At 37.2% G+C, this 26,461-nt stretch overlaps 1 protein-coding gene across 3 annotated transcripts in view; it reads left to right on the top strand.

Moving 5' to 3' along the window:
• The first annotated feature begins 257 nt into the window (after positions 1-257).
• LOC127412387 (threonine aspartase 1-like) overlaps positions 258-26,461 on the top strand; it is a 58,539-nt gene continuing 32,335 nt past the window's right edge. The window contains exons 1-10 of one of the 3 annotated variants that reach the window (XM_051648697.1): positions 258-423; positions 2,331-2,530; positions 3,190-3,257; positions 7,563-7,631; positions 10,850-10,970; positions 11,607-11,691; positions 13,250-13,329; positions 17,193-17,284; positions 25,116-25,289; positions 26,009-26,087. In XM_051648697.1, coding sequence (XP_051504657.1) covers positions 2,401-2,530; positions 3,190-3,257; positions 7,563-7,631; positions 10,850-10,970; positions 11,607-11,691; positions 13,250-13,329; positions 17,193-17,284; positions 25,116-25,289; positions 26,009-26,087 — 898 coding nt within the window. In that variant the 5' untranslated portion in view covers positions 258-423; positions 2,331-2,400. Of the gene's footprint in view, positions 424-2,330; positions 2,531-3,189; positions 3,258-7,413; positions 7,474-7,562; positions 7,632-10,849; positions 10,971-11,606; positions 11,692-13,249; positions 13,330-17,192; positions 17,285-25,115; positions 25,290-26,008; positions 26,088-26,461 lie in introns of those variants that run through there. The other 2 variants (XM_051648699.1, XM_051648700.1) reach the window with 2 other exon arrangements.

The raw sequence follows: 26,461 nt of genomic DNA, 5'->3' as shown, positions 1-26,461 counted from the left end.
AATCTATACGGTTGTTTATAAGGTAATCTTCAAGGTACTCTACTTTGAATTTAAAACTTATTCAAAATTATTTAGATTAAAATAGTTAGGACTGTTGACTACAAAACACTTTAACTTTAAGTACACTTTCTGTCCTGTGTCGATCTGTTGTATGCATTGGATTAAATGCATTGCACGGGTGTGCCGCTGGAGGCCGCTGTTGCAGTCACACTGTGATGTATGTCACTGAACCAGGAAGTATTTTGGTGTGACGCGAACACATGCGCCGCTTATCGTTACATCAAAATCATGCAGCAGTCACATATCTACATTCATATTTCAGTGCAATATGTGTGTTTGTGTTATCAGTAGAGATGCTGAGTCATGCATATTACAGTGGATATGTGCGATCCTTTGCCGTCATGCACCTAATGTTTCACGCGAGTGAGTTTTGCAGTCTTTATTCTTTAATTCTGTTTTGATTTGTATCAGTGAAATTGTCAGTAGTGGTTGTCTTCGGTGAATCTAATATTAATTTGTGAACAAGTTATTTTTGTTATTTTTCCTCATAGTATGTAGCTTTTCTCATTTTAGTGTTCTTATAAGTGGTAAGACTTGAGAGTTTGTGTGTAAGTGAGTGAGTGAGTGAGTGAGTGAGTGAGTGCTTGTGCTTGTGCAAGAGATATAATGTGTAAGAGATATAATGTGTGTGTGTGTGTGTGTGTGTGTGTGTGTGTGTGTGTGTGTGTGTGTGTGTGTGTGTGTGTGTGAGTGAGATTAAGCAAAGATAATTTAAAAGGGAGCAATCTATCTAGTATTTTAACCTGCAGTGCAATCCTCAAATCCTATCATTGTGAGAATATTTTTTTCTCTCTTTCAGATGTGAGTTTTAACTGTGTGTGTGTGTATCTATCTATCTATCTATCTATCAGAGATAGATAGATAGATAGACACACACACACACTGATCAGCCACAACATTAAAACCACTGACAGGTGAATTGAATAACATTTATTATATTGTTACAGTGGCACCTGTCAAGGGGTGGGATGTATTAGGCAGCAAGTGAGCAGTCATTTCTTGAATTTCATGTGTTGGAAGCAGGAAAAATGGGCAAGTGTAAGGATATGAGCGACTTTGACAAGGGCCAAATTGTGATGGCTAGATGACTGCTCAGAGCATCTCCAAAACGGCAGGCCTTATGGGGTGTTCCCGGTATGCAGTGGTTAGTACCTACCAAAAGTGCTCCAAGGAAGGGCAACCGGTGAACCGGTGACAGGGTCATGGGTGCCCAAGGCTCATTGATGCATGTGGGGAGCAAAGGCTAGCCCGTCTGGTCCGATCTCACAGAAGAGCTACTGTAGCACACATTGCTGAAAAACTTAATGCTGGTGATGATAGAAAGGTGTCAGAACACACAGTGCATCGCAGCTTGCCGCGTATAGTGCTGCGTAGCCGCAGAATGGTCAGAGTACCCATGATCACCCCTGTCCACCGCCGAAAGTGCCTACAATGGGCACGTGAGCGTCAGAACTGGACCATAGAGCAATGGAATATGGTGGCCTGGTCTGATGAATCACGTTTTCTTTTAGATCATGTGGACGGCCAGGTACGTGTTTTGTCGTTTACCTGGGGAAGAGATGGCAGCAGGATGCACCATGGGATGAAGGTAGGCAGGCCGGCCGGCAGAGGCATTGTGATGCTTTGGGCAATGTTCTGCTGGGAAACCTTGGGTCCTGGCATCCATGTGGATGTTACTTTGACATGTACCACCTACCTAAAGATTGTTGCAGACCACATACACCCCTTCTTGGCAACGGTATTCCCTGATGGCAGTGGCCTCTTTCAGCAGAATAATGCACCCTGCCACACTACAAAAAATGTTCAGGAATGGTTTGAGGAACATGATAAAGAGTTCATGGTGTTGACTTGGCCTCCAAATTCCCCAGATCTCAATCTGATTGAGCAGCTATGGGATGTGCTGGTCCAACAAGTTTGATCCATGGAGGCCCCACCTCACAACTTACAGGATTTAAAGGATCTGCTGCTAACGTTTTGGTGCCAGATACCACAGGACACCTTCAGAGGTCTTGTGGAGTCCACGTCTTGACGGGTCAGAGCTGTTATGGTGGCACGAGGGGGACCTACACAATATTAGGCAGGTGGTTTTAATGTTGTGGCTGATCGGTGTATATATATATATATATATATATATATATATATATATATAGATAGATAGATAGATAGATAGATAGATATACACACACACACACACACGCTTACATACAAATAATTATATAATATTTAAGTTAATATGGCCAGGTATGATATCTCTCTCTCTCTCCATTTAGGACTTTGAGAAGTATGTTGGATTTATGAGTAAATGATGGGTCAAAATGCAAGCTACACTGAATACGGGTCATGGAAAATCTAGAAAACTCAACAGATTGCAAGGAGACTGTGTCTCCACTAAACAATTCAGGTTCTGTACTGAACAGCACTATCTCCCGTCGTGATGGCAAAGCGATGGGGTTTGTGCTGGTGCATGCAGGTGAATTTATATCCATTTGGAACTGAATTACATAACGTTTAAACATTAAATATAACAGATGTATTTGTGAGATATTGCAAGTGATTGTCTAAGTTATACTTTGGGAATAGGTTAAATAAAATTTGTCTTGAAATTGCCCCAACCCTAATCAATGGTATTCTGTACTTATGATATATTTCTATGATATGTAATGTTAAAATGACTAGTTCACCCCAAAATGAAAATTCTGTCCTTATTACTCACCCTCATCTAATTTCAAACCCATGTGTTTTGTTTGTTTGTTTGTTAGTTTTTGTGTGGAAAACAAAAGAAGAATCATGAAGAATCTTCACACAGCTCTTTTCCATAGAGGACAGTTCACAGTGACCACAGCTGTCAAGCTCAAAAAAAAAAAAAAAAAAGAAAGAAAAGAAAACGCCATAAAAGTAGTCTATATGACTTGTGCGCTATAGTGAAAACTAACTGACGAACTAAGCTTTTAAATCTCATGACAGAATTTTCCTTTTGTGGGTAAATGATTCCCTAAAGTTAATGGAACATAAAGACTTTTCTTTAATGAAAATTCACTTTACTTTGAAGGGAGTGAAAAGTCTCCATCTCACTTGTAAGAAACAGACTGAGTGCATCAGTCCTAATTTTTGATGATTTTACCTCCTCAGGGGCAGGGTATCATTCAGAATCCAAAGCCAAGGAATACAAACATGTGTGCAAGAGAGCTTGCCAGAGAGTGAGTTACATGTGATTCTTCATTCAAAACTTGATGCCTTAAGGTACTTTTACATTTCTGCTGTGACCTCTAACCTTTGGAAAGCTCTGCCAGAGGTCATGTCGACCAGACGTCAATTCAGTGATATAAACAGCTTGCAATTTCAGCTCAGATTGCATGTTTTTCACATTTGGATTGTATATTGTGTGTCTACACAAATTGATTCATTCTCTAGTGCTTTTTAGTTGTTGTTTTCCTATTTTTTGCATAATACATGCTCCCAGTACTTAAGCAATAATTTATCATAATTGGGTAGCTGACATGTCCGTTGATGTGATATGTTGTACTCCTAAAACTATTTGAAATGGCATTTTGCTGATTCTTTTTATAATTATGCACACAGCTTTTATTACCTCATTATTTAAAAGATTGCATGAAATATTTATACTTTTAAAATTAGGGCTGTGAATCGATTTTAACTAACTAACTAACAGTTGTTTGTGATCGGGATTAATCATGGTACATGGTACATTAAAATAAACATTAACATATAATCATAAATACATATACATATTATATGATGTTTTACCTTGTGAATTTCATAATTTTTGTTGTTGTTTAATGTACAGTAATTTTAAATTAGATGATTGCAACATGCTCCAAAAAAGTTGAGACGGGCAATTTAAGACTAATAACAGTTTGACGAGTTAATATAACAAGGCAATGTGAAACAGGAGATGTTAAACAGGTGAGGCAATCATGTCAGTATATAAGGAGCCTCCAAAAACAGCAAGGATCATTCAAGACTTGTCAGTTTGCCAACAGATGCTTCAGCAAATAATCCAGCACTTTAAGAGCAATTTCCCCAAAGACAAATTGGAAGGATTTTGGGTGTTTCACCCTCTACAGTGCACAATATAGTCAAAAGATTCAAGGAAAATTGTCAAATCTAGGTGCGTAAAGGGCAAGATGAAAATCACTTCTGAATGTGCATGATCTCTGATCCCTCAGACATCACTGTCTTAAAAAACATAATTCATCTGTAATGGATATCATGAACATGGGCTTGGGATAACTTTAGTTAACCTTTGTTAGTCAACATCATTCACTGCTGCATCCACAGATGCAAATTAACACTTTACTATGCAAAGCAGAAGCCATACATCAACACTGTCCAGAAGCACTGCTGACTTCTCTGGGCTCGGTCTCATCTTAGATGGAAAGTAGAACAGTGGAACCGTGTTTTTTGGCCCGATGAGTCCACATTTCAAATAGTTTTTGAAAAACACAGCCATCGTGTTCTCCGGGCCAAAGAGGAAAAGGTCCATCCAAGCTGTTATCAGCGTCAGGTCCAAAAGCCAGTGTCTGTATGGGCCAGGGGTGTGTCAGTGCCCATGGCATGGGTAACTTGCACATCTGTGAGGGCACCATTAATGCAGACAGATATGTAAAAGTTTTGGAGCAGCATATACTGCCATCCAGCACTGTCTTTTCCAGGGACGTCCCGGAATTTTCAGCAGGACAACTTCAAACCACATACTGGCCGAATAAGCAGAGAGTGCGGGCGCTAGATTGGCCTGACTGCAGTCCTGACCATCTCCAATTGAGAATGTGTGGTGCATTATGAAGCGCACAATACGGTAATGAAGGCCCCGTACAATTGTGCAGCTGAAGACCTACATAATGGATGAATGGGGGATAATTCCACTTTTTAAACTTAAACTTGTGTCTTCAGTGCCTAAATGCTTAATAAGTGTTATTAGAAGAAATGGTGATGTTTCACAGTGGTAAACAGTCAACTGTCCCAACTTTTTTGGAGTGTGTTGCATTCAGCTGATTTGAAATTACTGAAACATTTAAAAAAAAAAAAGAAAAAAAAAAAGAGAAAGAAACAATGAAATTCACAAGGTAAAACATCATATAATGTTTAGTTGTAGTGCTTTCAATATGGCAAAGGGTGAATGTAATTTACAAATCACTCCTTTTTGTTTTTATTAGCATTTTTCATACCGTTCCAACATTTTCGGAATTGGGGTTGTATATTTACTTTATACCTTGTCTCAAAGAACTTTGAAAAGAAATTGGTTGGTCATCATTTATTTACATTTTTTAAATATGTACATGTTAAAATGTTCATTTTTTGTGGATAGAGTTAATTAGATGTATTTTTACAGGTATAAATCTTTGATACAAGTATATGTATACATGCCATAAAATCAGTGGATATGCTGTAATTAAAAATTGGGCAAAATCATCTGACGGTTTCCAGTGAACTTTTTTAATAATAGGATCAAATGGGCAGATTCAATTCATATCAAGCTTTATTGGCAACTTAAACTAAAGTGTACATTGTCAATGCATTATTAGACACTATACAGTACATACAGATATAAAACAAATTGAAAGCTGAAGTTTAGTTTGCTGAAGTTTAAAATCTCAAATAATTCATCTGGCTGCGTTTAGTCTCTAACGTGCACACCCTGGGTCTCTCTCGTGCGATTTTGCTTTTGACACTGGTTCAGATGACACTGAGAGAGTGTTTTCGGGTGATGCGAAGAGATACGGAAGCTAGAGGTCTGCACGGGCCTTAAAATGAAACCCAACCCATACCCGAGACCGCGTGGCCCGACCCTACCTGGCCCGAATGATACCGTCAGATTTTAAGCCCGAACACAAAAACGCTCACTATTTTATTTCTTCTCCTAGCAAGTACTGTTGCAATAGGCTGTATTTTAACAAGGCACAGCAGCCTAGTACACTAAAGCAGAAGGGGAAAAAGGCATTGCCATACCGTTTATTTGCTGAAACTTCACCTGGTGCAGAACAATCTGAAATAAAATGAAACAATGCAACTTTCCCCTCTATGCAGCCTGAACTTGTTCAGAACTTTAAATCTTTGTGACAACTGTGCTAAAAAAAAAAAATCTAGGCGCAGCGCAAAGAATGAAACAGAGCGCAGGTGTCTCAACATGCGTTTTTGAAAATTTGTTCTTTTTAATTTGACATGGTGTTTAAAATGTGACGGTCCTGTGCGAGACGCTGAAGAAAAAGTGAGATGCGGTGCAAATGTGAAAGACATTCATCCAGCATGTGTTTACATAGGAAAACAATGTGAAAACAGAACAGATGCACGCAAAAACACATTCGGTGTGAACGGCCCCTAACTCGTCCGTTCGTGCGTGTCTGTGAGTAAGAGAGCGCATGCGTGAAACAAGTTCGGTAAGCCTGTTTATTTTTTCATTCATTACAAACCCGAACCTAAAGTCCTACTTGGAAAAACTGACCCGAACCCGGCCCAAAATCCATCGGGTTCTCGGGAAGGTGTCCTGTTGGGCCCAGGTTGGGTTGCAGTCCTCTAATGGAAGCTTGCCTGTATCTCTCCCACACCTTGCTTGCCACTTGCGTGTGAAGTCTTCATTCTCCATACAGAAAATCCTCCTCCTGTGTATAGAATGTCAGGACATGCATCACACGTAATGATTAAGCGTGCACTGCTCCACACAATCAGTTTCTGTGCTAGAATGTGCAGTCGAAAAAAAACGTATTTATTGCATCAATATTTTTAACACGTTATACAGTCAACTATTAATCGCAGAAAATAATGTGTTACATTTTCCAGCCCTATTAGAAATTCATTTGTCACACACTCTGCAGGACCATTTAAAATGAACTAATGACGGCAAAAGGTGATTAAAATGGTGAAAAAATTCAAAAGAAATAATTCCAGACATACACTTTTCCGTATATATTCGTATAAATTTTAACCTCAAATATTGATGTTGTTAAAAAAAAAAAATCCATATACACATTATGTGTCAACTACCCAATTACATTAGCCATTCAACAAAACCTAAGCCATTCTAGGTAAATTGGAATAGATTTTTTGAAGCTTACAGGGTTGTATAGAATGGCAAGTTGTTGTGCAATGCTTTGTGCATGTCTGAAGCTCCATGTAAAGGATGAATAGAAGGGATCAGACTCGAGTAAAACACCTGTGCCAGGGAATTTGAGTTATGTGTTGATAACATGACACCAGCAGCAGCCTGAGCTACAGCCTGGCTTAATATAATGCTCCACGCTCTGCTTCAAGCTTGTCAAGTGGAAAACATTGTAGCTTTCTTTCTTTTTTAGCTGTTTGTATTGGATTTTCACTTTTTTATTTTTTCTAGATTGTTTTAATGTTATCTTCTCTGCAAATAACTCATGTTCTGGAGAAGACATGATTCTCCTGAAATAAGTGAGGGAACTCATTTATTCTTATTCATTAGTTTTAGTCTTTGGCAGACATGAGGTTTGTGTTATCAGTTGTGATTTAATGTGTTGCAGGCTGTGGACAGGCTCAGAGCTGGAGGAATGGCACTGGAGGCAGTGACAGCAGCTCTTATAGAGTTAGAGGTGACATTGGACAACAAACATCAACACCTTCAGCTTTACCACTCATTCTAACTCACTCTTATGGGATGTAGAAAATATAAAATAATTTTTGCTCCTTTTGTTTTGTACCAACTCTGATACAGTGTCACACAATTGATTTAGCATGTGTTTGTGTGTCAGACTGGTTGGGATGCTAAAACAAACAGAGCAATGTTTTAATAGAGTCCCAGTGTTAACACTTATTGGGGTTATCAACCTACGGATGGCATACTTATAGAGTGTTTTCACACTAGCACTTGTGGTGTGCAACCGGGTTCAAATGACATCAAAGTTCGGTTCAGTTGGATGATGTGAACACTGTTTTCTGAAATCGGGTGCACACCTGCGAACTGCACTCGAGTCCCCGAGCAACTGATATGAACATAATCATACCAAATCGTGGGATAGTGGTAAATCCAAAGAAACAAACTTTAATAATCAACACAGTGAAGCTGACGTCTTCTTGAGTTGTTACTTAGTTACAGTGGTAAACAACTGCCGCTTGTACGCACGTTGATAACGCAATGGGACCGTGGTTCTGACCTAAATAATATGATGTGAACAGAGACCAGCGGGGGCAGGGGGGAGGAAACAAATTTGCGTTCGAGCCATGCAGTTGAACCAAGTGTGAAAGTGCCTATAGTTGTCCCTGCATAATAAACTGGGATTTGAGTATTTTAAAGGTGCTGTAAGCAATTACTTTTTTTTTTTTTTTTTTTTTTTACGGAATCGTATGCAAAAAATGTTCCTTCTCCCTGAAAGATATCACTGAAATAAGTGTCCTTACATATCTCACCAGTCTCTGTGCCAATCAGAAGACTTTGATGTGCTTTCTGCCTGTCAATCATTTTGCACGTTCTCATGTAGTGTAGTAGTTGAAGCGGAACTTTCAGGTTTAAAGGGATCGTTCACCCAAAAATTGTAATTCTCACATCATTTACTCAATCTTGTGCCATCCCAGATGTGTATGACTTTCTTTCTTCTACTGAACACAAAGATTTTTGGGAGAATATCTCAGCTCTGTAGGTCCATATAATGCAAGTGAATGGTGACCAAAACTTTGAAGCTCCAAAAAACACCTAAAGGCAGAGTAAAAGTAATCCATATGACTCCAGTGGTTTAAACCGTGTCTTCTTAAGCAATCTAATTGATTTTTGGTGATAGACCAAAAAAAAAAAAAAAAAAATTCACTGTACATCTTGCCATTGGAGTCTCTAGACAACGATCATGATTTCAAGCTAGTTTACACCTCTTAGTACTTGACGCATGGGTAGAGCATTAGATGGTGCTAGGAAGTGTAATCAAGCTTGAAATCATGATTGTCAAGGAGACTGCTGATGTCAAGATTTATTGTGAAAAGGAGTTGTAATTTGGTCTGTTCTCACCCAAAACCTATTGAACTGCTTCAGCAGACATAGATTTAACAACTGGAGTCATATGGATTACTTTTATTCTGCGTTTATGTGCTTTTTGGAGCATCAAACTTTTGGTCACCATTCACTTGCATTGTGTGGTCTGCAGAAGAAAGTAAGTTATACATATCTGGGATGGCATGAGGGTGAGTAAATAATGAGAGAATTTTCATTTTTGGGTGAACTATTACTTTAAAGGTGCTGTAAGCTAATTTTCTTTGTGGAAAGGTATGCAAAAAATGTTCCAACTCCCTGAAAGATATTAATGAAATAAGTGCCCTGAAATATCTCACCTGTCTCTGTGACAACTCTAGACTCTGTAAACAGCAAACAAAAAAGTGTCCACGGACCGTGGACAATGACGCTTTCGACCTGTCGATAATTTTTCGTGTTCTCACAGTATTAAAGTTGCAGCGAATTATTGAGCCATAATGCATTTTAATGCCATCTTGTTCATAACAGTTGTCAGTTGAGGGAGCTATTTTACTACTGTTGTTTCTAACAACTGTTTCTGCTCTCAATAAAGCTCATTTTGGTATCTTTGGAGTTCGGGTTTTGGAAAGAGGGGCCATTGCTTATCCAATGGTTCAGTCTCGTGGAAGTAGAACGGCTGAAATCGTATTCAGATTCATTACGGTTGTCAGCCGAGGGTACTATTTTGCTACTGTTGTGTTTGACAACCTTAAGAAGAAGAACTGCTGCTCTGCTGTCTCAATGCTATCTTCTGAGGGCGGTGTTTTGGAAAGAGGGGGCACGTTCAGCACCTGTATGATCAGCACTGGTGCCCCCCAGGGATGTGTGCTCTCCCCACTACTCTTCTCCCTATACACACATTTTTTGTTTTTGGCACCATTCTGAGGAAATGCTAGAGACTGTTGTGTGTGATTTTCCCAGGAGATCAGCAGTTACAGAAATACTCAAACCTGGCACCAACAATCATGCCACGGTCCAAATCACTGAGATCACTTTTTTTCCCCATTCTGATGGTTGATGTGAACATTAACTAAAGCTCCTGACCCATATATGCATGATTTTATACACTACTGCTGCCACACACAATTGACTGATTAGATAATCGCATGGATGATTGTTGGTGCCAGACAGGCTGTATTTTGTATTTCTGTAACTGCTGATCTCCTGGGATTTTCCCACACAACATTCTCTAGAATTTACTCAGAATGGTGCCAGAAACATCCAGTGAGGGGCAATTCTGTGGACGGAAATGCCTTGTTGATGAGAGAGGTCAACAGAGAATGGCCAGACTGGTTCGAACTGACAAAGTCTACGGTAACTCAGATAACCACTCTGTACAATTGTGGTGAGAAGAATAGCATCTCAGAATGCTATTCTGAGATGCGGGTTGTTGCTGTTTGGCAGCACGAGGGGGAGCTACACAATATTAGGCAGGTGGTTTTAATGTTGTGGCTGATCAGTGTATTTTTTTTCTATTTGCTTTTTATTCTATTTTGTATTATCTCTGTGTTGTTGTTGTATTGTTTGTGCACTGGAAGGCTTCTGTCACCAAGACAAATTCCTTGTATGTGTAAGCGTACTTGGCAATAAAGCTCATTCTGATTCAGATGTCTAATCAACTGCTCAATCTTGTGGAAGTTCCAGAACAACTAAAATCACTTACAGCACTTTTAACACTGAAAAAGTTACTCAACCTCACCTTTAAGAAGAGGTTAGCACATGTAAAATTGGATGTCAAACCTTTAAGTCTGTTTTTCCCATTTTTGATTTTCAAAATCAAGCCTACAATATAGCAATTTTGATATATATTTACAGGACTCCCCGTTCACCAATGCGGCTACCGGATCCAACTTGAACCTCTCAGGTGAGATCGAGTGTGATGCCAGCATCATGGATGGGAAGACCTTAAACTATGGAGCTGTTGGAGCCTTGAGCGGTGAGTGCTCTTAGAAACATTTTTTTTTTTTTTATCATTTTGATTAGATGCTGTATCTTGTCTGAATTCCAAACAAAACAAATAAAGATCATCTTGCTCCCTCTTCAGTCTTTCGTGAGAAGAGAACATGGCCAAATGCATTTTGTATTCAGATTAAAGCCGTCTATAAGAAAACACATTGTTTGTTTTACTCTTCATGATGTAAACGTTATCCATAAAATTGGTACATGACAAACGAATGGTTCTTGAACTGCACGTCACACATGATACTATTTTCCCCTCTGGTTTTTATTCTTCCTACTTGAAACAAATTGAGGCACAGACCTGGGACCATTTCTACCTGTCAAACAGTAAAGTATTGTGAGTGTCATGTTTGTTAAAACATGCAAAACTTGACTTGACACACATTGTCTTGAGTCATTCTGCTCATCCCCACAAAGAATAAACAAAGACATTTAATTTGTTTTACACTGATATTAGTACAACATTCTGTCATATTTAGCTTTTCCAGTGAAGTTAACTCTGTTCTGTCCTTCAACAAAACCAAGCAAGCCAAACACAGATTTCCTTTATCATATTTAAATCCTGCACTTGAATTTTGGGCAAAACTGATTCTAATGCTGCTCTTTCTATCAGGAATCAAGAACCCAGTGCTGGTAGCCAAAAGACTATTAAGTGAAACTCAGAAAGGGAAACTTTCAGCTGGCAGGATTCCTCCATGGTGAGCTCAGCTTTTTGCTGTTGACCTCCTGATTTTCAACTTAGATAAATATACATATACTGTAGAGGGATAGACATACTTTTGATCCTTAGGGGAATTTCAGGTGTGAAAAAGCAGCTTGGCAAATTGTGTGTTTAAATGATAAAAACATAAATATAATGTTTAAAATTAAAACCAAAATAATGCTTATGTGATAACATGTGATGTGTTACAGAGTAATGAACTTAAAAAACATTATTGCAATAATGTCTTGGGAAAAAAGTACAATCTGAGAAAAGGTCTAGCATCATAACTACTTGTTTTTGATATTTTGTTTTCTATGCAGTAATTTATGGGTAGTTGATAAGGCTGGGTATTGATACAGATTTCCCGATTCGATTCAGATTCACAAGCTCTTGATTCGATTCTGATTTTGATTCAATTCGTTATCGATATCGATTCATATGGGTATATTCAGTTGTAATGTCCCTTTTGCTTACATTTGAAAGATATTCTCTCCCAGCTAATGCTGTTAATTATACAGGGGACCTTCTAAATTGGTACATTCCGAAATTTTTAGTTTTACTAATTATTAGATTTTATTAGGTATTCATCATTTTTTTTTTAAATGAACAAATCCGTGTATTCAATCAATAAATATTTATATTGCATGTATTATTTTTTGTTAAGTGTTTTTGTTTAATTGCATTATTTACATGTATTTACATTGATTTGTTGAACACCTGCTAAAAACTGTTACTGTCTCTTTAAGAAAACCGGCATTTCTGTAAAGAGCATCTATAAATGAGCACATGTTAACGAGAGATATTCGAATGGCTTTATCTCATCGCTGGAATGCTTGATTAGCATTAAATGTTTATTTTTTGATGTTTTCGATCAACAACTGACTGTAAAGAACATAAAAGAGACATTATTCAATGAAAAATGGATTGCATGGATCTCGTCTTTGGACACACATTACATGGAACAACTTTTACTGTCAACACACAGCGAAAGGATATTATTATTTCGATAATCGACTAATCGAACGATTATTCGATTATTCGGGTGATTATTGAAGAATAGATATTGAGATCATTCACATGAAAAAATGCATCAGAAAATCTATATTTTTGCCCACCCCTTGTAGTCGACATGAAATACTATGGACAGTTGACGTTGCCTGTGGTGTGACATGCTATACTCCATCTAAAACTATTTAAAACAGCCAAATCTTTTATCATTATTATGCATGCAGCAACCATAAGAGACTGCATGGAACAATATTAAATTTGTCACACCTTATGACCATGACTATTGAATGCTAAAAAGGTGATTAGAAATGGTGAAAAACTATAAATGCATAGAGTATAAATTTGAACCTAAAATCACTTCATGTCGATTTAAAGCTAAATCCATGCACATGTTATGCATCAACAACCCTCATATATTTGTAAGTGGTTCTAAATATTTCTTGGAGCCTCTGAAAGTGTAATTGTGACTTTTAAACATCTTCCATGAAAGATTTGCATTGTGATGAAGTTGCTCTGTTATGTGAATCACTCCTATACTTTGACAGTTTCTTAGTGGGCAGAGGAGCAGAACAATGGGCCATCAGCCACGGTATCCCAGCATGCCCTACAGAAAAGATGACCACCAGTGAGTATTAGACCACCCACAATCTTCTTTAGGATTACCACTGCATGCTTTACATCAGAGGTTTATTGATTGATTATATCTATTCATAAACAAGAAAGGCATTCTCATTAGTGAAAATTGTTAACCATGCACTCTTAAATGTTATTTGCGAATGTAAAGCTAAAAAATTGCAAGAACCAGTGTGAACATGTGTAAGTGTTTAGATTAAAAAAAAATATATATACACTGGCGGCCAAAAGTTTGGAGTAATATACAGATTTTGCTGTTTCGGAAGGAAATTGGTACTTTAATTCACCAAAGTGGCATTCAACTAATCATAAAGTATAGTCAGGACATTACTGATGTAAAAAACAGCACCATCACTATTTGAAAAAATAAATTTTAGATCAAATCTAGACCATCCCCATTTCCAGCAGCCATCACTGCAACACCTTATCCTTGAGTAATCATGCTAAATCGCTCATTTGGCACTAGAAAATCACTTGCCATTATATCAAACACAATTGAAAGCTATTTGGTTCGTTAAATGAAGCTTAACATGATCTTTGTGTTTATTTTTGAGTTGCCACAGTATGCGATAGACTGGCATGTCTTAAGGTCAGTATTAGGTAAAAAAAAAAAAAAAAACAAATGGCAAAAAAGAAACGGCTTTCTCTAGAAACTCGTCAGTCAATCATTGTTTTGAGGAATGAAGGCTATACAATGTTTGAAATTGCCAAAAAACTGAAGATTTCATACAAAGGTGTACACTACACTCTTCAAAGACAAAGGGCAACTGGCTCTAACAAGGACGGAAAGATATTTGGAAGGCCAGATGTACAACTAAACAAGAGGATAAGTACATCAGAGTCTCTAGTTTGAGAAATAGATGCCTCACATGTCCTCAGCTGACAGCTTCATTGAATTCTACCTGCTCAACACAAGTTTCATGTACAACAATAAACAGAAGACTCGGGGTGCAGGCCTTGTGGGAAGAATTGCAAAGAAAAAGCCACTTTTGAAACAGAAAAACAAAAAGAAAATGTTAGAGTGGGCAAAGAAACACAGACATTGGACAACAGATAATTGTAAAAGAGTGTTATGATATTAACCCCATCGAGCATTTGTGGGATCAGCTAGACTGTAAGGTGTGTGAGAAGTGCCCGACAAGACAGCTACATCTATGGCAAATGCTACAGGAACCGTGGGGTGAAATGTCACCTGAGTATCTGGACAAACTGATAGCTAGAATGTCAAGGATCTGCAAAGCTGTCATTGCTGCACATGGAGGATTTTTTGATGAGAACTCTTTGAAGTAGTTTAAGAAACAAATTCAAATTGTAATAGTAATTTCTTAATGTCCTGACTATACATTGTGATCAGTTGAATGCCACTTTGGTGAATAAAAGTACCAATTTCAGAGCAAAATCTGTAAATTATTCCAAACTTTTGGCCGCCAGTGTAAATAGAGGAAAACAAGAGGCAGATCTCATGCATTTCAATAAGTTTTCTCTTTTAAGAAGCAATTTGGAGGCAGTTTTAAATGGTCTGAAAAGGTTTTATGTAAGCCACAAGATTCCCTCCCCTCTTTTTGAATGTGTAAGGTGAGACTGGCATCCAAGTTCCTTTAATAGGAAAGCTTGCAGTTTATTCTCTCATAATGAAATAAATGGTTTTGTTTGAGGCCTGCGGTGGAGTTTCAACCTGTTATACAACAGTTTCACACTGCCTTTTATGTGTGCTTTTTTCTTCCCTTCCTCAGTTAAATTTTGATAATTAATAAATATACTAAAACTCTATCAATTTGATGTTTTTCATGTGGAGGTCTGAGGTCGTTGTTGCCAGTGAGACATTCATTTCTTGGTGTGTGTGTGTGTGTTTGTGTGTGTGTGTGTGTGTGGCTTGTATTTCTCCTGCCAAATTCACATACATATCTGAAATGAAGAGGCGGGGGATGGTCGTCATTGCTGTTTTTATGCAGATGTCAAATACAGATAGAATGTAACTGTTGTAAAGTATTTCCAGTTATTGCGTGATACTTCAGGAATCAGGATGACAGCTGGAGGTCAGTGGTTGCACAATAAGAACAGAATAATCTCAAGGGTGGAAACAAAGATTTATATGCATGTTAGACCGATTTGGAATCAATTTAAGTGTGTGACAAAAGTCTACAATCCCCAGACAACAATTGTATTGTTTTAAGCTACCGTATTACTTAATTAATTACTTAAAGCAGCACTGTATTGATATTCATGGCACATGGTTGGATTTTTTTTTATCTAAACCCCTAAGCCGAAGTATTAAACTTCTGCATTTAAATCATCCTGATTTGCAAACCCCATACAAACCTATTTCATTTTATTTATGCATTTGGCAGACACTTTTATCCAAAGCGACTTAAAGTGCATTCAAGGTATACATTTTATTAGTTTGTGTGTTCCCTGGGAATCGAACCCATGATCTTGGTGTTGCTAGTGCCATGCTCTACCATTTGAGCTAAAGGAACTCTGAGAAAACTTATGTTTTGTTCATAATTTCAGCCTTGGGTGTGCTATCTATTTGCTTTAGATTTTCAAAGAATTTTAAGATGTAACTGACATTGATGATGTCATCATAATATTGCATACTGATCTATTGGTCTTTCTGGCATCTATATACTGAACTGGATTCATCTCGCCTTCCTTGTATTAACCATTTATGCATTTATTCAGCATTTACACAGAATCAAAGCCTAAATTTAACAAACTTTAAAACTATTTTTTTTTGCTGTTTTGCAAGCACTGGTATTTCCTTGAGGAAATGCAAATTAACTTCTCATTGTCCTTTAAAGGTGCTATATGTAATATATGTAATAGATTTGAACAAGTTTGCAGGCAAACAACACAACAAACGAACTGGATCAGAGATAACAGATTCTTCCCGACCTACAAAGCCTCGCCATCCGTCTAAAAACCACCATCACCAGAGGCGTAGTAAAACAAGGAAAAATATTGGAGATGCCTTTGGAAGATGGAGACAGCTTAAAGCCCAGAAATCCTTTAAAACGGATGCTGAGTTGGCTAATTTGCATGTCAACATTCTGGCAACCTGCATGAGCTTCGAGTCTGGAGTGGGGCAGACAACTCTCCAATATTTTGAATTTGGACTGCAGTACCCATTTAAAACGTTTGTTGTCAATCTTACATATAGCACCTTTAATTGAATTCCCACTCACAGTCCTGTTGTGAGGCTTTTACTTAAACCACTGCCGCTTATCACAGTTATTAAGTCTTGATGGTGGTATGTAATCATTTAATTGATTAATGAATGGCAAGAAAGCATGCATTTTCATCTGGCAGACCATTTTTAAGCCACTGGCTCTGTGTTATTTTTACCAGCCATAATTGCATTCCATTAAATTATTCTAAATGGCTTAATTGTGCCAATTTCATTGATTAATTTACTTTGATTAAAAGATTTTCACAGAAGTGGAATGTGGTGTTTGGTAAACAATAGCTTTTTAACTTTAATAGAGGGCCCCATGCTGTGTCTGAGAGAGATAGAGTGTGTTTTCAGTGCTGGAAATGATCTGATGCCAGAACCATGACTTCACTGTAACACATGTCCTATTATTTAGGGAGACTTTGAGGGTTTTAACCACATATCCACCAATAGACTGATTTATTATGAGAATAAAGTCTCTCCCCTACCAAACACTCACTATTACTGCACCATGTTGTCATGAATAATAATACTAATAATAAGATCAGCAGTAAGACCACAGGAGCAAAAAGTCTGTCAGTGTTCAATGGGTCATGACTCATCAACCAAGTTTCTGGGATGAAAGTCAAAGCAGTGGAGTAATGTCTGTAATGGACTGTCATGCCTATTTCAACACTTTGCAGAGTTCAGTTTGTCAGCCTACAAGAGAAACAAGAGGAAGATGGAGCTGGCGGAGCAGGTTGAGACGAAGAGGAGACGACAATCAAGTGGACTCGTGAGTGAACTTCCAAAATACATGGGCCCTGAATTAATTCAAAGTGTCTGCCCTCATTTCCTGCTCTTGTAATCCAAACAGTAGCAAACAACTTTGATGTCTGAGAACACATTCTTAAAGGAATAGTTCACACAAAAATAACAATTCTGTCAACATTTGTTTACTCGCCCTCATGTCGCTCCAAACCAGTATTCTGTTATTTTTCCGTGGAACACAAAAGGAGAATTTTCACAGATTAAAAGAACCTATAAAGTAGTCCATATTTTGGACTGGCATTAAGCCCAAACCCGACCCGTAACTGAGACCGCTTGTGATCTGACCCAACCGGTACTATAAAATTTTAAACCTGAACCCGACCCGAACTTGAAATCGCTTACTCTCTTTATAATTTCTTCTCCAAGCATATAAATTTGTTGCAATAGGTTGTATTTTATTTAAGCATCGTATGCAACATTCGTAGCAATATAGTAACAGTAAATACAGTTTTTACAAGGCACAGTGGCCCCACAGGACACCAGAGCAAAAGGGAAAAAAACTTTGGCTTACCGTTTATCAAGTGCTGAATCTACACTTGGCGAAGAACTCTTTGCAACCTGAGCTTCTTTGTGAAAGATGTTGATAAAACAGCATTATAATCAAAATATTTATAATAATAATAATAATAATAATAATAATAATAATAAATTATCTATTTTTAATTCATTACTAGTGCTGTCAGTCGATTAAAAAATGTAATCCTGATCGCATAATTTTTTCATAGTTAATCGCGATTAATCGCAGATTTTGAAAGTGCTGAAATTTGACTATATACTACTTTTCCTGTCAAAATGCATTTATTTCCTTTATAGGAAAGAAAACAAAACAAAATATAACAATAATACTTTATTAACATTTTCCAAACAAAGCCTTCCACAGTATAAAGATAGAAATTTACTAAAATAGCACCAATGCAAGTTCATTTTAACATAATTTTTTAATATGAAAACATTAGATGTTTTCCAAAGTTTAAGTGGGAGGTGAATTAATTAAAAGAACTTGATGCATATTCATTGCAATGGGCATTAAATCTCTTAAACCCTCATTCTCCACAATATTAATTAGCCTGCAGGCTGTGGCTATACACTTTGGATATGGAATTCATTTTATTCACATGCATATGATTGAATTCCACATGAAAAGCGCTGCAGACAGTGGTCATGTCCGGAATGGCATACTACCCATGCTACTCTTACTGCTTCTGTAAAATCCATGTATAACAGAAATAGTAAGAGTAGTATGGTAGTATGCCATTTCGAAAACGACCAACGTCTTATGTTTTTAGCGCTGGCACTGCCCCCGTAATGATACTTCATCTTAATTATCTGGTAATCATTAGCTGACGCTTCGAAAGCTCAGCAGCAATGGGTTCAAAGTTGAAATTATATGAACTTCGAACGGAGCATCAACAGACCCTCCACAGGAGAACTCCAACAAGCTGTGCAGCAGTCCCTCATCAATGCTATATATCGTGTTTATATAAGTACTTTATTTTTGTCACAAGTCCCATCTGTGTTTGTTTTGTAAGAGGTACTTTCTCCATCACTTGCCACAGAATCACTGTTGTGTGTTTCTGGTTTGTACTTTAGTGTAATGTCCCCGCTGGACACATCAGAGGTTCCACCCTATTTAAACCAATGTTTAGAACTCACACGGAGCTTCATAAAATGTCAGAATCGAATGTGAAAATTGATAAATGCTTTAAATTAAATTAATCGCATGCGTTTACACGGTAATTTTGACAGCTCTGTTGATTACAAAGCCAAACCTGACCCTAAACCAAAGTTGTATTTGAAAATAAGAACCCAGCCCAAAACAATTTTTCGTGTCCCATCGGGCTTGGGTCGAGTAGCAGACCTCTGATCTGTACAACTTGTGCTCTATTTTCAAGTCTTCTGAAGCCATAAGATAGATTTATGTAAGGAACAGACCAAAATTTTTGTTTTTATTCACTGAAATTGTTCCTCTCTCTTGCATCTATCAAGTGTATTCTCCATTTTGCATATTCAGACTGTCACCTTTGCTTATGACACACATGAGTACCAGTGGTGTTGTGGTTTAAATGACATCACAACTGTGAAGCAACAACAGATAATTTTTGAATCTGTGTTTGAATGAGATTTCAGAGCTTTGGCGAAGGGGAAGATTATCAGTGAAAAGCAATTAAATTTTATTTTTGTTCTGAACACAATACTATTGAATGGCTTTAGAAGATTCTAAATATAGCACAGAAGTCGTATGTACTACTTTAATGTTTTGTTTTTTGACTTGTTTTTTTGTCCTTTTTGGAAGCCGGTGTCAGTATGAACTGGCCAGAATAAATATAGAAAAGAGCGGTGTAAAGATTCTTCAAAATTCCTCATTTTTTGTTAAGCTGAAAAAATATGAGCACACAGGTTTGGAATGACATTAGGTTGGGTAAATATAGACCGAATGTTCATTTTTAGGTGCACAATTCCTTTAAGAGTTCCTTCTAATAAAAGTGAAAACTGTAACATACAGGATATGTCGTTGTACTTTGATAGAGGCATTCTTTAAACTCTCGGATTAAAATAAAAAGACTGCACTAAATATGCAAGGTTCTCCCATAAATGCTCCCTAATCCATAGGTTTCCACCCTCCCATTCAATTCAACTCATTTAATTAGACATAAACACAGTGCTGCAGAGGCATTTGCTCTGACATTATTACTTACTGATAACAGGATCTGCATCTGTTCAGTCCTCTAATTCAAAACCACCACATACCCAGAGGAGGAAACCCATGGGCTAATGACGACCTTGGAGGGGGGCGTGTAGACCTCAATTACTCACAATCACAGGAAACACACACACACATGTATACTTACTGCAATGCTGACATGGCACTGCACATAAGGAATTTGCACTTAGGTGTAAACGGTTCTCCGAAGCCCTGCTTGTGCTGCTTCATGGGTATCAGTTGGCATAAGTTAGTCAACAAGATTTGAAAATAGCAACTATAACTTCTTAAGGAAATAGTTCACCCACAAATTTAAATGTTTCATTATTTACTCACTTAAGAAATTTAATTAATTATTCACTGATCATCTTTCCCTTCAGTTAGCTGTTCACTGCTGCAAACGGGTCATTGAGTTTGAGTTAGAAATCAAATTCATGAACGAATCATTCAGAGTGGTTTTGTGAACTGGATTAATAGATTAATTGAAAATATCAGACCCAAAAAGAGTGATTCGTTCACGAATCAGACATCACTATTCATTAAGACGCTAAGGAGAGCTAGGGCTGATGTCAAGATGTTCAGTGTATAACGACTTTTGGTCTGCTCCTCACACAATCACTATCATATGGCTTCAGAAGACTATGTATATCACACCAGTCGTATGGACCACTTTTATTATATTTTAATAGTGCTTTTTTATTTTTTATTTTTTATTTTTTTTTTTTGGAGCTTGATAGTCCCATTTCTCATTCACTTTCATTATATTAAAAGAAAAAAGTGGTCAGAATATTCTTTTAACCTAACCTTTTGTGTTCCATTGACTAAAGAAAGAAAGGAAGTCATGTGGGTTTGGGTGAGTATTGTAAATAATGACAGAATTATAATGTTTGGGTGGAACCATTTCCATCTGATTTCTGTCAGTGTTGTTTGGTAGTGTGTGTTCACGTCATCATTGATTTCATGGATCATTTATGTCTCAATTTAAAGAAACCAAAAATCACAGGTTCATATGTTGGTGATCTAAGACCTAATTAACTTCACAGGAGTTTTAATGCAACTGTTGATGCTCAGATGTGATTTGAGAGACCGTTGTGTTTCAGCACCACCACCCTGCTGCCTGATGTCTCCTGCGCCCACATCTTGAAGTCATTTTATCAAATTCTTTCCAGTAATGTGCTTGAACATGTTAGCATCTCTCATACATTTTTGGTAAATTTTCAAGGAAGCGATTTGACAGGTACACATGGAATGCAGGTGTTTAGGAAAAATGGGTTCCAGTTCAGATACATCAATGGAGTGTTTGGTGTGACGCTTGTGTGGTCCCCATGAGAAAGTAAAAATGTGGGTCACTTGTGGGTCATTAACTGCAAATTACAGTGTCTGAATATCCCAGGGAAAATATGGGTGAAAATGTTATTGGACAGGAAAGACAAATACGTCGGTTCGGTATAAATGGTATTCGTGTTTGGAGTTAGAACCTTGTATGGTTTGTTTGAAAGATAGCATCAGTTTAAATTAAATGATTGCCATTGGCTCTGTCTGCATGAGTGATCTCTGCCTCTGGGGTGCCACATGGCTTTGCATTCTTGTTCGCAAAATGTAGTCCAGTTCAGTAAACCCTATTTCTCCAATTCTATGCATTAAATGGTGATTAAGATAACAACACACCCCCCAGTCTCCTCTCAAGTGGCCTGTGGTTTGTTTGATTTTATAAGTGGCATATTTATTGTGTTTCTGGGGATGAAATGAATTTGTATCGCTTGCCTGGGGTCTTGGTGTTCTTGCTAATCTTTAATGTGTTTAATGTGCTTCACAGAACTCAGCAGTTTTTGTATCCTCTGTTATGTGGGCGAGTGCACTCGTGCAGTTTTCACTATGGTACAAATTCATTGAACTTGTCTCATTTATTCATCTGATTAAAAGTTATTATTAAAGGAATAGTTTACCCAGAAAATAAATTCTTTATTTAATCACTTGTCTGTATTTACATTCCAAACCCTTATGGCTTTCTTTCTTTGTAGTGCAGAACACAAAATTAAATGTTTTAAAGAATATTGTGGGTCGTCCTTTGTACACAATGGCAGTGGATATTGCCTCACTTTAAAGCTTAAAAAAGGACACAAAAGGTATCATAAAAGTAGTTCATGCGGCTTGTGCATCATATTCCAAGTCTTCTGAACACACAATTGGTTTTGGACATTAAACATTCATGAGCGCTGTTAGAGAAGCTTTTTCATAGTTGCTCGCGTTTAGCTTTTAGAAATTTAAGCACTGGAATGCAAGGGACAGTACTCCGTTTAATGCGTTTCCATCAAAGACGAGATCCAAGCAATACATTTTTACTGAATAATGTCTCTCTTAATATCCTTTCTGTTATTTACAGTCAGTTGTTCATCAAAAAGTAAAAAGAAGCATTAATTCTAGTTAGGCACGTACATTTTTCTTAATCGCGATTAACACATTTACCATTAATACAGCATAAACACTGGTGTGAAGAGAAGAACCTTTGTAATGTGTCCGCCCGGAGTCATTACACTGACGCACAAGTGACAGTGCCAGAGCCCTTCTACCAACTAGAGCCTACAAGCTTAGCATGAAATAGCATAACGCAGTGGTCCCATAGACATTATATGGGCGTAATGGTCTTAACATGCTAGTTGACCGTTATGCTCTCTCCTATGATAGAGGAGGCTGTTATCTCAATAAATAAAATAAAATGATGGTGAAAGGACCTCTTAACACTATTTGATGTACAAAACAAGCCCAGATGGGACTTCTGATAGAAATCAAGTATTTTTCAGCCTATGTAAGGCAAATTTTACCACAGAAGCACACCAAATCATAACCATCACAAAAATGCAGAAAGAGATGTTTTTGTTTGCAAGCGCTTTTCATGGTGAGTTCAAAGTGTTGACGCGAATCATGAACGCAGCTTCACGATTTCTGTAACAAAGCGGATAGCCACAGTCTACTGGCAAATTAATATTGTGGAGGATGAGAGTTAATGATTGCAAAAAATATGCAACCTATTTGGGGACTAGTTCTTTCAGTTAGTCAAAGGGAAATGTTTAATGTTACTTGAATTGGTGATATTTTAGTGCATTGTCTTTATATTGTGGAAGGCTTTGTTTGGAAAATTAATAAAGCATTATATTGCTACATATTGTTTTGTTTTCTTTCCTAAAATGGAAATAAATGAATTTTGACAAGAAAATAATTATATATAGTGTCAAATTTCAGCACTTTTAAAATATGCGATTAATCGACTGACAGCACTAATATATATATATATATATATATATATATATATATATATATATATATATATATATATATATATATATATATATTATGCATTTCCACATGCTATAGATAGTGCATTACTTTTCCTGGCTGATTACCTCCTATGCATTTGTTAATGGTCCATTCATGCCAATGTTGGAATTACTTTAATTGCAAGTTTCCAACTTGTAAATATTGTTCATGTCACTCGTAATACAAGTTGGGAACTTAGAATTATATGAAAGCTCTGAGTTCTTCTGTGAATATCTTGAAAATGACAAATTTATGCTGGAAAAAGTACTTGAAAGTCCTTGTTTTTCATTCAGTGTTGCCTATATGCACCATCAACTTGCATTGTTTAGCACTTAACATAAGTTCTCATATGAACATTATGAAAAAACGTTTTTTTTCCACAGTAACTGAAAACCTGAACACATCAAGGTTTTTAAAACTCCATGGAAATAAGTCAAATCTGTCATGGAAATTTCTACAGCAAAGTGTTCTAGTTTTGCTTTGCTCTAAAGTATATAATTTGCTAAATACGTACAGTGAAACTTGCCCACAAGCCAGCATGACGATATCCATCTGTGTTTAGAGGGTCTTATTGGAGACATTTGTACACTAATAAGTATAATCATTTAAATATATTCATTCATAAGATTGGTGCCTGACATAAAAATGGAAATCTGCCCAGAAATCTCTTAAAAGTGTCTAAAAAAAAATCTTCATCTAGTAATCATAAAGGACTTGAAAGGTCATGAAAAGTCATAGAAATTGTTTGGTCGAACAAACTACAAAGAGGATTTTTTATTCATTTTAATTTATTTTTACACAGACACTTAAAGATGCAGCCCCAAGCTGGAAATGTTTCAGCTTCCCTCACACAGCCGATTTAAGATTTATTACCAACTTGCTTTCATGACAAACCAAAATGGAGATAAAGCAGGATAATTTTTTGAAGACATAAAGGTTATACAAACAGCTACCCATAAAGGAGAGGAAAATTGATGCGCTTCTTTGGAAAGGTCTGCAAGCAGATGTTGTACTGGAGTTGATTTTGTCAGATTTATAGCTGATGGCAAGATCAATAATAATAGCATTCTGTTTTAGCCAGAAAATTATTGCACATAAAAATCAGTCAAGGTCTGAAGACCTGTGGCCCAGTAATGACACTTTATTCTTGGGAAGATGGAATTTATCAATCATAAGTCATCATGTCCCCTGGCTCAATTTCCCAGGAAAGGCTAATTTATCAAGCAGCTCTATTGCTGTTTAAATTCACACTAATGCTCTCTACAAAATACATTGCAATCAGCAAATGAAAACATTCCTTTTAAAAATGACCACTTTACCCATTATAAATGAGTGTGCTAGGGTCGTTTATCAGATGCTGATATTTAATTGGACTTTATTTGCTCAGGTTAGATAGCAAAGGGTATTTCACTTCTCAAGTTTGACAGAATGTTCAGGTTTGGTTATAGTAGCCAGCTGGGCCTGGAAGCAGACTGCACAGACTATATAAAAAAAAAAAACAACAAAAAAAACGACAATGTTCAATCTGTGTTTCGGTCTAGCAGTATTCCTGTTTTTGGAAACATGTCTTTTTAATGTTGCCAGTAACTGCAGTCTCTTTGTTCTTCCTTTTTGGCCCGCAGTTTAGCATGAAGATACATTGACACTTTGAGAGAGTAAATGTATTTTTTATTTCTCTGTGTAAATTAAGTCAGGATGTTAGACTGCAGAAACACAAAGGGCTGTTTAATATCCATGTGTGCAATAGGAAATTGTAATTGAATGGTAATTCTGTGTGCAGGAGAACGATTTTGGCTGCCTGGAGCCGGTAGGAGACATCATGGTGCAAGGTGAGGTGAATAACTCAGCCTGTCTGGACACAGTAGGGGCGGTGGTGGTAGATCAGGAAGGGAATGTGGCGGCTGCGGTTTCCAGCGGAGGTCTGGCCATAAAGCACCCGGGTCGAGTGGGACAGGTAAATCTCAGCTAGTGCATAAAGATGGTTTTCGTTTGACTTGTATATTAAAGACCCCATGAGATCAAAATTTGAGTGTTGGATTTTAGTTCATGTCCATTAGCTTTGAAGCCATCTATATGTTATTGTACTCATAAAGGTTGAATAAAATGAACTACTAGCAGGAATATGCATTTAAAAATAGCAGTCTTTTTCTTCCAGGAAAACAGAACCAAAAAATAGATGTTTAACTCACAGTACACACATTTCTGTCCAATCAAATGCCCTCTAGAATGAAAATCTCCCTCCCCTTAATTCTACCTGGAACAAGATAGCAGGTAGCAAATCATGGTTTATGGCTTTGATATAACTAAAGCCTAGTGCACTTCAATATGTTAAAACCAAACTTCCTGTTTCGAAAAGAAATATGTCAACACAGGAAGCACTTGGCATGCTATTTCATGGGGTCTTTAAAGGAAAAACAAATACTGCACTCGGTGTGTAGCTTTGGCGTAAATATTTGTGAGGTGTGAAAAGGCCTGTATACTTTCATAAAAGCAGGTCAAAAAGCTTTACAGGCAGGTAAAAGGCAAAATCATCAAATGTATGTTTTAGTCTATAGAGATAACAGTGACATGCTCTCCTCTGCTTCACCCCACCTTTGTGTTTTCATATGGATATATACTTATTCTTTTAACATTCTTGAAATATTATTCTCCTAATCTTTCACTGGTTCTCAGGCTGCTCACTATGGATGTGGCTGCTGGGCTGAAAATGCCCGTGACGTCAGCCTTTACTCTACAGCTGTGAGTACCTCAGGTATCAAAACCACTGGAGTCATATTAGTGTGACGTTATGTCGTTTACTGTCCTTAATTGATATACAGAGTTTAAACTTTGAAACTGTTCTAACTTATTTCTGCTTTGTAGTAAAAAAAAAAATAGGCCTACCAGCCAAGCATTTTCTTTTTTTCTTTTTTCTTTTATGTAATTTCTTCAGCTCTGATATGGATTTTTACCATTAACTCCTGTATTTTAATGTCATTTGCAAGATGTTTTGTAAGGACATATTTGGAGAGGAAAATAAGATTTTTCTGGGATTCCTGTTGAGAACGGGGCCCAGCGCCGTGCACTTTAGGTTTAAAACTAATGCTTTCTGTCACATGAATAAAAAAAGCTTTTCTTTAGTATATT

This window comes from Myxocyprinus asiaticus, chromosome 21 (genome assembly GCF_019703515.2).
Source record: "Myxocyprinus asiaticus isolate MX2 ecotype Aquarium Trade chromosome 21, UBuf_Myxa_2, whole genome shotgun sequence".
Taxonomy (NCBI): Eukaryota; Metazoa; Chordata; class Actinopteri; order Cypriniformes; family Catostomidae; genus Myxocyprinus; species Myxocyprinus asiaticus.
The sequence above is the reverse complement of the archived record's forward strand: the minus strand, read 5'-3'. Positions and strand labels throughout refer to the sequence as shown.